This window comes from Morchella sextelata (genome assembly GCF_020137385.1).
Source record: "Morchella sextelata strain SCLS chromosome Unknown scls_3, whole genome shotgun sequence".
In the NCBI taxonomy this organism is placed as follows: Eukaryota; Fungi; Ascomycota; class Pezizomycetes; order Pezizales; family Morchellaceae; genus Morchella; species Morchella sextelata.
This window is the reverse complement of record NW_025408618.1, coordinates 2,961,862-2,976,106: the sequence shown is the minus strand read 5'-3', so window position 1 is coordinate 2,976,106 and position 14,245 is coordinate 2,961,862. Positions and strand designations below refer to the sequence as shown.

The 14,245-nt window shown below is 50.1% G+C and overlaps 3 protein-coding genes across 3 annotated transcripts; 1 reads left to right on the top strand and 2 right to left on the bottom strand.

Annotated features, from left to right (window-relative positions):
- Positions 1 to 3,732: 3,732 nt before the first annotated feature.
- Positions 3,733 to 7,290, top strand: H6S33_009609 (uncharacterized protein; the record flags this gene model as incomplete). The annotated part of the gene is made up of 1 exon (XM_044841023.1): positions 3,733 to 7,290. One exon carries the CDS (start codon positions 3,733 to 3,735, stop codon positions 7,288 to 7,290), a length of 3,558 nt encoding a protein of 1,185 aa, XP_044698424.1.
- Positions 7,291 to 9,766: 2,476 nt separating this feature from the next.
- Positions 9,767 to 10,843, bottom strand: H6S33_009608 (uncharacterized protein; the record flags this gene model as incomplete). The annotated part of the gene is made up of 1 exon (XM_044841022.1): positions 9,767 to 10,843. One exon carries the CDS (start codon positions 10,841 to 10,843, stop codon positions 9,767 to 9,769), a length of 1,077 nt encoding a protein of 358 aa, XP_044698423.1.
- A 105-nt stretch (positions 10,844 to 10,948) lies between these two features.
- On the bottom strand, positions 10,949 to 13,324 carry H6S33_009607 (uncharacterized protein; the record flags this gene model as incomplete). Its single annotated transcript, XM_044841021.1, has 1 exon — positions 10,949 to 13,324. One exon carries the CDS (start codon positions 13,322 to 13,324, stop codon positions 10,949 to 10,951), a length of 2,376 nt encoding a protein of 791 aa, XP_044698422.1.
- Positions 13,325 to 14,245: the final 921 nt, after the last annotated feature.

The window sequence follows — 14,245 nt, the reverse complement described above, 5'->3', positions numbered from 1 at the left end:
AGTCAGCAGTGGGAGCATCCCCCTTGCGTCCTAGCCGCTTTGCAGGAATAAACCCATTCCTTGGATTAGCCGACCGATCCTTTGACTATGAAGGAGAGTTCTACTCAGGTGCAGGCCGAGGACCTCCCAGTCCGCTAGCCAGGAACCCGGGAAGGTTCACCATGTCTGGGGCCGCTCAACCAGCAGCAACCTCACCATTGGCCAGTAACCCGGCACCAGTAGCACCCGTGGCCCCTCCTGCTGCGGCCGCCGCTCCCCCTCCAGCTAATGTACAGGGTGGAAGCGGTGGGAACCAGAACCCTCCACCTCCCGTGGCCCACGCTCCTGCTCCTGGAGATCCAGACAGTTCTGACAGTTCAGACTCGGAACCAGAAGGCGGTGATAGAAGAGGTTGGCGGAGATATCTTAAGAAGAAGTTAGAGAAGCAACAAAAGGATTTGTTTGCTATGATGTCACAGCAGTACCGACCTCCGGCCACCTCTCCCCCTTCCACTTCCACCAGGGCTCGAGAACCAAAGGCACTGTTACGGGCATGCCAAGCATTTACAGGAGTGAGAGAAAGGCTAGTAGATATCCCTATACCCTTTAATACTAATGGCAACACCACTATCAACCCCGGTTCGCACCCACGAGGTGCGGTGCGATCGATATGCGACCAAATGCGGAGTTGCGGTTTTCCTAGTTAAAAAACACGTTTTCGACCCCAATAATAACCCCCGGAGCGTCAAACCGCCGGAGGGGAGTGTTTTGGTACCGGTGGATATATGAGGGACAGCTGGAATCAATCGGATCGAAGATCGGACCGCTCGGAGGGAATCGGCGCAAGCTGCCAGCCGACCGAGTACCTATCGGCGGTACCTGTGGGCATGAGAGGACTCTGCTATTTTGGATAGCGATGTGGGAAGAGGCCTGAGTAGGTAGCCTTGCCGTCCGAGACCTCCGAATAGCCGACGCTGACGATTATCCACCAGACGGCCGATGGAGAAGAAACATCGACAGGGAAACGTGCATTAGAGTGGATAAATAGGTTGAGGGGTTTTAGCGGGTTTAGGAGTTTAGGGTACGGACTTAGGAGTTAAATGTTCTTGGTTGTTTTTCAGGGTCTCGGGCATGCCCCGAGTGTATTCTGTATTATTAGACTGGGTCCTCGAGACATAAGCGAGGGATATAAATACTGTGTCATTCACTGACTAGTCAAACCATCATCGGCGAAATCAGAGTCTTAACAATATAAATCGTTGATACGCGAGTTACAACTTTATTTGACTATACTTTTGGAATTACTTTACTCTATCGTGACTTCGAACTCTACCTGAGCTATTACGTCGAAGACGGTCGAATTCTATACGCTAACTCTAGTGAATCTTTGTTGATAACGTAGCTCGCGGGGCCCGTATCGGATCAAGGAGAATCATACTCGACGTTGACTGAAGAGACCTTGGAGACTTCTACCTTTGTAGCTGTTAGCCGAACTCTGAGCTCTGCGTAGTGTACTCTTGTGATCTGGTACGCATCCCTCACAGTATATTGTTACTCACAAGTTCACTTGGAGTAACGAAGTCACCTCAAAGAGAAAAAACTATCATCATTATCCCCTATCACAATGACTACCCGAAGGGATAATTACTTCATAGATACTTCGGCCGTAACTGAGGAGGCCGGAGGAGAAGATTCTATGGTGATATCAAGGGCTGCTAGCCCAGACCCCCTACTTACGGGAGGACCCTCTACAACAACTCGGCAATCGAGTAAACGCTCTGCTCAAGCCCAGTTCGTGAGGAACATGCAGGAGTTTTTGGATACCCATGAGGCACAAATGAGGTATCTGGGTGCAGCTGGACAGGCCGTTTGGCAGCAGCTACAAAACCTCCAGGAGCAAGTCCAAGGGAGTGGACAAATCCTGGATAAGAAAGTACGGCAAGAAGCCATTGCCCAAAAACAACATCTCGAGTCGCTCTTTGAGCTCGTCTCCAGTGTCCAACAAGTACACGAAGCAGCACGAGCCGCCGACCACTAGGTTCTGGAGCAAAGTCATCGGCAAACCCAGAACCAGCTACAGGAGGCGGAGCGACAACTGAGGATAGTAAGAGAAGAGCGGGAGCAGGAGAAAGGGGAGCAACGAGCTTGGTTTGCGGAATTCAAGCGGTCCGATGAGGAGAGAAACCAACGGATAGCCGAGATGGAGGAGCTACTGCGACAACACCTGTCAGTGGCACCTTCCGTGGCAAGTGCTCCTTTAGACCCTAATGCACCCCGAACGGTTCCTGTTGGCAATGGCAAGAACCCCCAAAATGCTGGCCCTCAAACATCAGGGAACGGCAAGCAACCAGAAGAAGCTGGTCCAGTTGGAGGAAACGGAGGCAAAAAACCAGAGGAAGCCGGCCCAGTGCAGGGAAACAGTGGCAGGCGACCGGTGAGAGCTGCTCCGGTAGGAGGGAATGGTGGAAATCAACCTCCCCGAAACCCACCAAGAGGGAACGTTGGGGGAGATCCCGAACCTTCCGACGACGATGATGACGATAATAGTGAATGGTCGCACGGTCGGAAGAATTGGAGAATGAACCGAGGCGGGAACCGGAATTCGGCGCCGCCTGAAGACGACGATATGGTAGATTCGCTCGCCAAAATACCCTTTGAGTTCGATAATGCCAGGAAGAATAACCTGCGGCATTGGCTCATGGAGTGCGAGATCTACTTCGAGCAGAAGCCCAAGAAGTTCCGAACGGACAGGAACAAGGTACTGTTCGCTGGAACGTATACGTGTGGGCTGGCAAAAGAATGGTTCATGGAATACATCGAGACCAAGATGCTAGGACCGGCAGCCGCGGACTACGCTACTTGGACTCGGTTCCGTCAGGAGATTAGGAAACGTTTCCTAAGCACTCAAGAGGCTATGGAGAACGCGATGAAGATGCAGCAGTTTAAGTACTCTGCGAACATCGGAGACTACCTGACGAGAATGGAGATCATGAACCAGCATGCTCAGATGAAAGGAGCATCCTATCGCGCCGCCCTGCTCCAAGGACTACCAAATGAAATCCGGGAGCGCCACTCACGCTTCGATCCAACCGACGACGACTCCGAGTACATCCAACAGTTGGAACGAGCCGGCAAGGCTCATGAGGCTTATCAAGAACAGATGAAGATGTTGGGGAAAGCGGAGTCGAGAGGAAGGGAGACGAATAATGGTGGGAACTCGCGGCAAAAGGAGAAGGGGTTTAAGATCAAGGGGAGGGCTCAGACTGAGGAGAAAGAAAAAGGGCAAGATAAGAAGAGCACCAGCAAGAACAAGTCGGGGAATAAGCCAATATACCACGACTACGACGAAGCCACCAAAGGAGTTCCACAGCCGGTCCGAGAACAGCGAAAGACCGATGGAGCCTGTGTGCGATGTGGCCGAAAGGGTCATCTTTGGAAGTGGTGTCGTTCAGATGCTAACAGCAGTGCATCTATCTCCTCTTTCTCACGAAAGCGTACCCGCGATGACGATGGCGACCACGATATGGAACCACCGGAACCCCAACCTCAGAGAAAGCGAATGAGACACCATGCTAAGAAGCCGGCTGCAACGGCTGCTGCGGAGTACACCAGTGGGCAAGCGTTTGTGCGAGAATGCGGATCGGAATCTGAGATGGATTTCGATGAGGATTTTTAAAAGGGGACTCTGATGAGTCAGGTCAGGAGTATCCCCAGATTGCTATGTTATCACTGACGGAAAACAACAAAAAAAATATGAAAAGAAAAAGGCAGGAAGGGAGAGCGTCCCAACCGGAGAAAAAACAGAAAATTTTGGAGGAACCTATTCATGGTCCTCGACCTATCGTTAATCAGTTCCTTTGTTTTGCGGAAAAATGTTTACCTTGTAAGGTGTTGTTGGATACTGGTGCAACTGGTCCCGTGTTGTCTGCTGCTTTTGTTGATAGTTTTGAGGTCCCGAAGGTGAAACGAGACGTCCCGGCCCGGGTATTTGGATTTACGGGAGAAGTTATGAAGGGCACGGGACACGCCTTTACACAACCATTAATTATAATGTCAAGGGGGCATCAAACGCAACTATCATTTGAGATCGCCCCTCTCCCGTCTGGCATCGATGCAATACTGCCGAACTGGTGGTTGAAAGAACACAAGCCGGTTATAGGGTTAAATGGGGAAGTTTCCTACGATGGTGAGAACTGCAAGAGTCGATGCTTCACTGACAAGGAACCTCGAATAGAAATGGACGAGGGTGTACTGGACGATCCGGAGGCCCAATTCATCGGTAGCATCTGCTTACTGGAAGATGAATCGGTTAACCTCCGTGAAACTCTTCCCTCTTGGCTCCATGGGTTCCTTAAAGTTTTCCTACCATCAGAAGCAGATAAATTACCACCGCATCGATCTTACGACCATGCGATAGACCTCGAACCAGGAAAACAGCCACCATGGGGACCCGTTTATTCCTTATCTGAAGTCGAGCTGAAGGTGCTTCGGGAGTACCTGGACAAAATGTTGCGATTGGGAAAGATTAGGCCTAGCAAATCCCCGGCAGGAGCCCCAATCCTATTTGTGAAGAAGAAGGACGGTAGTCTGCGACTTTGCGTCGACTACCGTGGACTTAACCATGTGTCCATCAAGAACAGGTATCCGTTACCACTTATGGACGAACTACGAGATCGAGTGGCAGGCGCGGTTATCTTCTCGAAGATTGACCTGAAGGAAGGTTACAACCTCATCAGGATCAAAGACGGCGACGAGTGGAAGACAGCATTCCGTACGCGGTACGGGCATTTTGAGTACCTCGTCATGCCTTTTGGGCTGGCAAATGCGCCGGCGACCTTCCAGAACATGATGAATGATGCGCTGAGGGAATTCTTGGATCAAGGTGTAGTAGTATACCTTGATGATATCCTAATATATAGCAAGTCTCGGGAGGAGCACAGAGAGTTGGTCGGCAAAGTCCTTGGTAGGCTACAAGAATACAATCTAGTCGCCAACCCGAAGAAATCGTTCTTCGAGCTCACCGAAATCGAGTTTCTTGGATACATCCTTGCCCCAGCAGGCGTCACCATGGCATTGGATAAGGTCATGTCTGTTACGAATTGGCAAGCCCCGCGCAGCGTTAAGGAAGTACAGATCTTTATGGGCTTTGCCAACTTCTACAGAAGGTTTATCCACAATTTCTCCGGGGTCTGTAAACCCATTACCGATTGTCTCAGGGGTGATGCTAAGAACTTTGTCTGGTCCATGACGGCCCAAGCAGCCTTCGAAAAACTCAAAACCCTGTTCACGTCTGCGCCGATCTTGGTACACTTCTCTCCAGATCGCCAGACTATCGTGGAAACGGACGCAAGTGATTTTGCTATTGCTGCAATTCTATCCCAGGTTATTGACGGAAAGACTCACCCTGTTGCCTTTTATTCTCGAAAGCTTAACCCAGCGGAACTCAACTACGACGTCTGGGATAAGGAGATGTTAGGAATCGTGTCAGCCTTCAAGCAATGGCGTCACTACCTCGAAGGACCTAGCCGAACGGTCCTCGTCTACACGGATCATAAGAACTTGGAATATTTTTCAACAACCAAGGTTCTTAACCGACGACAGGCAAGGTGGGCTGAGTCTTTGGCGGAATTTGACTTTAAGATCATTTACCGCCCGGGAACCAAAAACGGGAAGGCAGATGCACTATCGCGACGGCCGGAGTACCGTCCTGAAGGGGGAGGCACGCTTGGGAAACAGCCAATAGACAGGTTCTTTAAGCCCGGACAGTTGGCGGAGGAAGAGTTTGTGGTATCAGCGGTGTCGCTTGCCTCCAAGGGGGTGATTGACTGGTCTAAGAATTTTCTGGATCATGTCAGGCAGGCGGCATCGGGAGACCCGACATGGGTAGGATTGAAAGAGAGAGTTGAGCAAGGGGAGAAGCTGGGGGAATTGAAGGATATTGCTGAGAAAGACGGGCTACTCTTCTATAAGAACCGACTCTACATCCCGGCAGACGACCGTATCAAGATCCGAATCGCACAGGCAGAACACGACTCGAAAGTGGCAGGACACTTTGGACAAGACAAGACACTGGAACTTATCACGCGTAACTTCTATTGGCCAAAAATGAACGAGTGGATTGATGACTACGTTCGGTCATGTGACGAGTGCCAGCGCAACAAACCCAGCCGCCATAAGAAATACGGTGCGCTTCTTCCACTGTCCACACCCCATTCTGTCTGGCAATCGATATCAATGGACTTCGTCGTGCAATTACCGGAATCAAAAGGATACAACCAAATCTGGGTAGTAGTCGATAGGTTCTCGAAGATGTCACACTTCATCCCCCTAGTAGCAGAAACGACCGCGCAGGATTTAGGGAAGATATTCCTCGGTCAAATCTGGCGACTCCATGGGCTGCCTCTTGATATAGTTTCCGACAGAGATGCCAAGTTTACTTCAAGCTTTTGGGCATCCCTTATGGAATTGTTGGATGTGAGGATAAGAATGAGTACGGCTTTCCACCCTCAGACCGATGGGCAAACGGAGCGAGTCAACCAAACCCTCGAGCACTACTTACGAGCGTTCTGTAACTACGAGCAAGATGATTGGGCAGAGCTACTCCCGTTGGCGGAGTATGCTTACAACAACTCGGTTACCACCGCCACGGGTCAATCTCCGTTCTATACCAATTACGGTTACAACCCAAGAACCAACTGGCCGACGGAAGCCGAAGTGGTCAACCCAACCAGTGACCTGTACGCTCACTTCATCCGAGGAGTTCACGATTCTGCTCTTGCTCGCTTAACAGACACCAGGGAGAAGATGGTGAAATACTATGATCGGAAAAGGAACGAATCGCCGGACTTTAAGATAGGCGACATGGTCATGCTCAATGCGGCCAATATTAAAACACGTCGCTCTACCAAAAAACTCGATCACAAGAAACTCGGCCCGTTTAAAATTGTCCGACTAGCCGGGAAACGAGCCTGCGAACTGGAACTGCCACCACAAGTCAAAATCCATAATGTGTTTCACATTGAACTTTTGGAACGGTATCGACAGAGCAGTATCCCAGGCCGAGATCAACGCCCCCCGACTCCCGAAGAGGTCGATAAGGAAGGAGAGGTGCTATACGAAGTAGAAAGTATCGTGGGAAGCCGGAAGAATAGAAGAGGATTAGTGGAATACCTGGTGAAATGGCAGGGCTATTCGATGAGCGACTGTACTTATCAAGTCATGGACGTTATGAACGAAGACGTACTTGATCTAGTCCGCGATTTTCATCGAAGGAACCCCAAGGCCGTGAAGGACCAACACCTGAGACTATAGAGGTACCCCACGGGGCTAAGTCCTTCCCCTCCACAGACACCGCGGGTGATATGTGGAGCAGGTTTACTGGAACCATAGTCTGTCAGAAGATGTCCCGAGACGTGACACCCTGGAAGGGGGGTAAGCTGTTACGGGCATGCCAAGCATTTACGGGAGTGAGAGAAAGGCTAGTAGATACTCCAATACCCTCTGATAGTAATGGCAACACCACTATCAACTCCGGTTCGCACCCACGAGGTGTGGTGCGATCGATATGCGACCAATTGCGGAGTTGCGGTTTTCCTAGTTAAAAAAACACGTTTTCGACCCCAATAATAACCCCCGGAGCGTCAAACCGCCGGAGGGGAGTGTTTTGGTACCGGTGGATATATGAGGGACAGCTGGAATCAATCGGATCGAAGATCGGACCGCTCGGAGCGAATCGGCGCAAGCTGCCAGCCGACCGAGTACCTATCGGCGGTACCTGTGGGCATGAGAGGACTCTGCCATGTGGGAAAGCGATGTGGGAAGAGGCCTGAGTAGGTAGCCTTGCCATCCGAGACCTCCGAATAGCCGACGCTGACGATTATCCACCAGACGGCTGATGGAGAAGAAACATCGACAGGGAAACGTGTATTAGAGTGGATAAATAGGTTGAGGGGTTTTCAGCGGCTTTAGGAGTTTGGGTTAAGGACTTAGGAGTTAAATGTTCTTGGTTGTTTTTCAGGGTCTTGGGCATGCCCGAAGTGCATTCTGTATTATTAGTAGACTGGGTCCTCGAGACATAAGCGAGGGATATAAATACTGTGTCATTCACTGACTAGCCAAACCATCATCGGCGAAATCAGAGTCTTAACAATATAAATCGTTGATACGCGAGTTACAACTTTATTGACTATACTTTTGGGAATACTTTATTCTATCGTGACTTCGAACTCTACCTGAACTATTACGTCGAAGACGGTCGAACATCACAATCTAACTCTAGTGAATCTTTGTTGATAACGTAGCTCGCGGGGCCCGTATCGGATCAAGGAGAATCATACTCGACGTTGACTGAAGAGACCTTGGAGACTTCTACCTTTGTAGCTGTTAGCCGAACTCTGAGCTCTGCGTAGTGTACTCTTGTGGTCTGGTACGCATCCCTCACAGGAATGCTGTCTTCCACTCGTCGCCGTCTTTGATCCTGATGAGGTTGTAACCTTCCTTCAGGTCAATCTTCGAGAAGATAACACCGCCTGCCACTCGATCTCGCAGTTCGTCCATAAGCGGTAACGGATACCTATTCTTGATGGACACATGGTTAAGTCCACGTTAGTCAACGCAAAGTCGCAGACTACCGTCCTTCTTCTTCACAAATAGCATTGGGTGTGAGGGATGCGTACCAGACCACAAGAGTACACTACGCAGAGCTCAGAGTTCGGCTAACAGCTACAAAGGTAGAAGTCTCCAAGGTCTCTTCAGTCAACGTCGAGTATGATTCTCCTTGATCCGATACGGGCCCCACGAGCTACGTTATCAACAAAGATTCACTAGAGTTAGCGTGTGATGTTCGACCGTCTTCGACGTAATAGTTCAGGTAGAGTTCGAAGTCACGATAGAGTAAAGTATTTCAAAAGTATAGTCAAATAAAGTTGTAACTCGCGTATCAACGATTTATATTGTTAAGACTCTGATTTCGCCGATGATGGTTTGGCTAGTCAGTGAATGACACAGTATTTATATCCCTCGCTTATGTCTCGAGGACCCAGTCTACTAATAATACAGAATACACTCGGGGCATGCCCGAGACCCTGAAAAACAACCAAGAACATTTAACTCGTAAGTCCGTAACCCAAACTCCTAAAGCCGCTGAAACCCCTCAACCTATTTATCCACTCTAATGCACGTTTCCCTGTCGATGTTTCTTCTCCATCGGCCGTCTGGTGGATAATCGTCAGCGTCGGCTATTCGGAGGTCTCGGACGGCAAGGCTACCTACTCAGGCCTCTTCCCACATCGCTTTCCCATATAGCAGAGTTCTCTCATGCCCACAGGTACCGCCGATAGGTACTCGGTCGGCTGGTAGCTTGCGCCGATTCGCTCCGAGCGGTCCGATCTTCGATCCGATTGATTCCAGCTGTCCCTCATATATCCACCGGTACCAAAACACACCCCTCCGGCAGTTTGACGCTCCGGGGGTTATTATTGGGGTCGAAAACGTGTTTTTTAACCTGGAAAACCGCAACTCCGCATTTGGTCGCATATTGATCGCACCGCAACTCGTGGGTGCGAACCGGAGTCGATAGTGATGTTGCCATTAGTATCAGAGGGTATTGGGGTATCTACTTAGTCTTTCTCTCACTCCCGTAAATGCCTGGCCTGCCCGTAACAGCTTACCCCCCTTCCAGGGTGTCACGTCTCGGGACATCTCTGACAGACTATGGTTCCAGTAAACCTGCTCCACATATCACCCGCGGTGTCTGTGGAGGGGAAGGACTTAGCCCCGTAGGGTACCTCTATAGTCTCAGGCGTTGGTCCTTCACGGCCTTGGGGTTCCTTCGATGAAAGTCGCGGACTAGATCAAGTACGTCTTTGTTCATAACGTCCATGACTTGATAAGTACGGTCGCTCATCGAATAGCCCCGCCATTTCACCAGGTATTCCACTAATCCTCTTCTGCTCTTCCGACTTCCCACGATACTTTCTACTTCATACAGCACTTCTCCTTCCTTATCGACCTCTTCGGGAGTCGGGGGACGTTGCTCGCGGCCTGGGATACTGCTCTGTCGATAACGTTCCAAGAGTTCGATGTGGAATACGTTATGGATCTTGACTTGTGGTGGCAGTTCCAATTCGCAGGCTCGTTTACCGGCTAGTCGGACAATTTTAAACGGGCCGAGTTTCTTATGATCGAGTTTCTTGGTAGAACGACGAGTCTTGATGTTGGTCGCGTTGAGCATAACCATGTCTCCCACCTTGAAGTTAGGCGGTTCGTCCCTTTTCCGATCATAGTATTTCCCCATCTTCTCCCTGGTGTCTGTTAAGCGAGCAAGAGCAGAATCGTGAACTCCTCGGATGAAGTGAGCGTACAGGTCACTGGTTGGGTTGACCACTTCGGCTTCCGTCGGCCAGTTGGTTCTTGGGTTGTAACCGTAATTGGTATAGAACGGAGATTGACCCGTGGCGGTGGTAACCGAGTTGTTGTAAGCATACTCCGCCAACGGGAGTAGCTCTGCCCAATCATCTTGCTCGTAGTTGCAGAATGCTCGTAAGTAGTGCTCGAGGGTTTGGTTGACCCGCTCCGTTTGCCCATCGGTCTGAGGGTGGAAAGCCGTACTCATTCTTATCCTCACGTCCAATAATTCCATAAGGGATGCCCAAAAGCTTGATGTAAACTTGGCGTCCCTGTCGGACACTATATCAAGAGGCAGCCCATGGAGTCGCCAGATTTGACCGAGGAATACCTTCGCTAGATCCTTCGCGGTCGTTTCTGCTACTAGGGGAATGAAATGCGACATCTTCGAGAACCTATCGACTACTACCCAGATTTGGTTATATCCCTTTGATTCTGGTAACTGCACGACGAAGTCCATTGATATTGATTGCCAGACAGAATGTGGAGTGGACAGTGGAAGAAGCGCACCATATTTCTTATGGCGGCTGGGTTTGTTGCGCTGGCACTCGTCACATGACCGAACTTAATCATCAATCCACTCGTTCATCTTTGGCCAATAGAAGTTACGCGTGATGAGTTCCAGTGTCTTGTCTTGTCCAAAGTGTCCTGCCACTTTCGAGTCGTGTTCTGCCTGTGCGATTCGGATCTTGATACGGTCGTCTGCCGGGATGTAGAGTCGGTTCTTATAGAAGAGTAGCCCGTCTTTCTCAGCAATATCCTTCAATTCCCCCAGCTTCTCCCCTTGCTCAACTCTCTCTTTCAATCCTACCCATGTCGGGTCTCCCGATGCCGCCTGCCTGACATGATCCAGAAAATTCTTAGACCAGTCAATCACCCCCTTGGAGGCAAGCGACACCGCTGATACCACAAACTCTTCCTCCGCCAACTGTCTGGGCTTAAAGAACCTGTCTATCGGCTGTTTCCCAAGCGTGCCTCCCCCTTCAGGACGGTACTCCGGCCGTCGCGATAGTGCATCTGCCTTCCCATTTTTGGTTCCCGGGCGGTAAATAATCTTGAAGTCAAATTCCGCCAAAGACTCAGCCCACCTTGCCTGTCGTCGGTTAAGAACCTTGGTTGTTGAAAAATATTCCAAGTTCTTGTGATCCGTATAGACAAGAACCGTTCGGCTAGGTCCTTCGAGGTAGTGACGCCATTGCTTGAAGGCTGACACAATTCCTAGCATCTCCTTATCCCAGACGTCGTAGTTGAGTTCCGCTGGGTTAAGTTTTCGAGAATAAAAGGCAACAGGGTGAGTCTTTCCGTCAATAACCTGGGATAGAATTGCGGCGATAGTAAAATCACTTGCGTCCGTTTCCACGATAGTCTGGCGATCTGGAGAGAAGTGTACCAAGATCGGCGCAGACGTAAACAGGGTTTTGAGTTTTTCGAAGGCTGCTTGGGCCGTCATAGACCAGACAAAGTTTTTAGCATCACCCCTGAGACAATCGGTAATGGGTTTACAGACCCCGGAGAAATTGTGGATAAACCTTCTGTAGAAGTTGGCAAAGCCCATAAAGATCTGTACTTCCTTAACGCTGCGCGGGGCTTGCCAATTCGTAACAGACATGACCTTATCCAATGCCATGGTGACGCCTGCTGGGGCAAGGATGTATCCAAGAAACTCGATTTCGGTGAGCTCGAAGAACGATTTCTTCGGGTTGGCGACTAGATTGTATTCTTGTAGCCTACCAAGGACTTTGCCGACCAACTCTCTGTGCTCCTCCCGAGACTTGCTATATATTAGGATATCATCAAGGTATACTACTACACCTTGATCCAAGAATTCCCTCAGCTCATCATTCATCATGTTCTGGAAGGTCGCCGGCGCATTTGCCAGCCCAAAAGGCATGACGAGATACTCAAAATGCCCGTACCGCGTACGGAATGCTGTCTTCCACTCGTCGCCGTCTTTGATCCTGATGAGGTTGTAACCTTCCTTCAGGTCAATCTTCGAGAAGATAACCGCGCCTGCCACTCGATCTCGTAGTTCGTCCATAAGTGGTAACGGATACCTGTTCTTGATGGACACATGGTTAAGTCCACGGTAGTCGACGCAAAGTCGCAGACTACCGTCCTTCTTCTTCACAAATAGGATTGGGGCTCCTGCCGGGGATTTGCTAGGCCTAATCTTTCCCAATCGCAACATTTTGTCCAGGTACTCCCGAAGCACCTTCAGCTCGACTTCAGATAAGGAATAAACGGGTCCCCATGGTGGCTGTTTTCCTGGTTCGAGGTCTATCGCATGGTCGTAAGATCGATGCGGTGGTAATTTATCTGCTTCTGATGGTAGGAAGACCTTAAGGAACCCATGGAGCCAAGAGGGAAGAGTTTCACGGAGGTTGACCGATTCATCTTCCAAAAGGCAAATACTACCGATGAATTGGGCCTCCGGATCGTCTAGTACACCCTCATCCATTTCTATTTGAGGTTCCTTGTCAGTGAAGCATCGACTCTTGCAGTTTTCGCCATCGTAGGAAACTTCCCCATTTGCCCCTATAACCGGCTTGTGTTCTTTCAACCACCAGTTCGGTAATATTGAATCGATGCCGAGTGGGAGAGGGGCGATTTCGAATGACAACTGTGTTTGGTGCCCCCTCGACATTATAATTAATGGTTGTGTAAAGGCGTGTCCCGTGCCCTTCATAACTTCTCCCGTAAATCCAAATACCCGGGCCGGGACGTCTCGTTTCACCTTCGGGACCTCAAAACTATCAACAAAAACAGCAGACAGAACAGGACCAGTTGCACCAGTATCCAACAACACCTTACAAGGTAAACATTTTTCCGCAAAACAAAGGAACTGATTAACGATAGGTCGAGGACCGTGAATAGGTTCCTCCAAAATTTTCTGTTTTTTCTCCGGTTGGGACGCTCTCCCTTCCTGCCTTTTTCTTTTCATATTTTTTTTGTTGTTTTCCGTCAGTGATCACATAGCAATCTGGGGATACTCCTGACCTGACTCATCAGAGTCCCCTTTTAAAAATCCTCGTCGAAATCCATCTCAGATTCCGATCCGCGTTCTCGCACAAACGCTTGCCCACTGGTGTACTCCGCAGCAGCCGTCGCAGCCGGTTTCCTAGCACGGTGCCTCATTCGCTTTCTCTGAGGTTGGGGTTCCGGTGGTTCCATATCGTGGTCGCCATCGTCATCGCGGGTACGCTTTCTGGAGAAAGAGGAGATAGATGCACTGCTGTTAGCATCTGAACGACACTACTTCCAAAGATGACCCTTTCGGCCACATCGCACACAGGCTCCATTGGTCTTTCGCTGTTCTCGGACCGGCTGTGGAACTCCTTTGGTGGCTTGGTCGTAGTCGTAGTATATCGGCTTATTCCCCGACTTGTTCTTGCTAGTGCTCTTCTTATCTTGCCCTTTTTCTTTCTCCTCAGTCTGAGCCCTCCCCTTGATCTTAAACCGCTTCTCCTTTTGCCGCGAGTTCCCACTATTACTCGTCTCCCTTCCTCTCGACTCCGCTTTCCCCAACATCTTCATCTGCTCTTGATAAGCCTCATGAGCCTTGCCGGCTCGTTCCAACTGTTGGATGTACTCGGAGTCGTCATCGGTTGGATCGAAACGTGAGTGGCACTCCCGGATTTCATTTGGTAGCCCTTGGAGCAGGGCGGCGCGATAGGATGCTCCTTTCATCTGAGCGTGCTGGTTCATGATTTCCATTCTCGTCAGGTAGTCTCCGATGTTAGCAGAGTACTTAAACTGCTGCATCTTCATCGCGTTCTCCATAGCCTCTTGAGTGCTTAAGAAACGTTTCCTAATCTCCTGACGGAACCGAGTCCAAGTAGCGTAGTCCGCGGCTGCCGGTCCT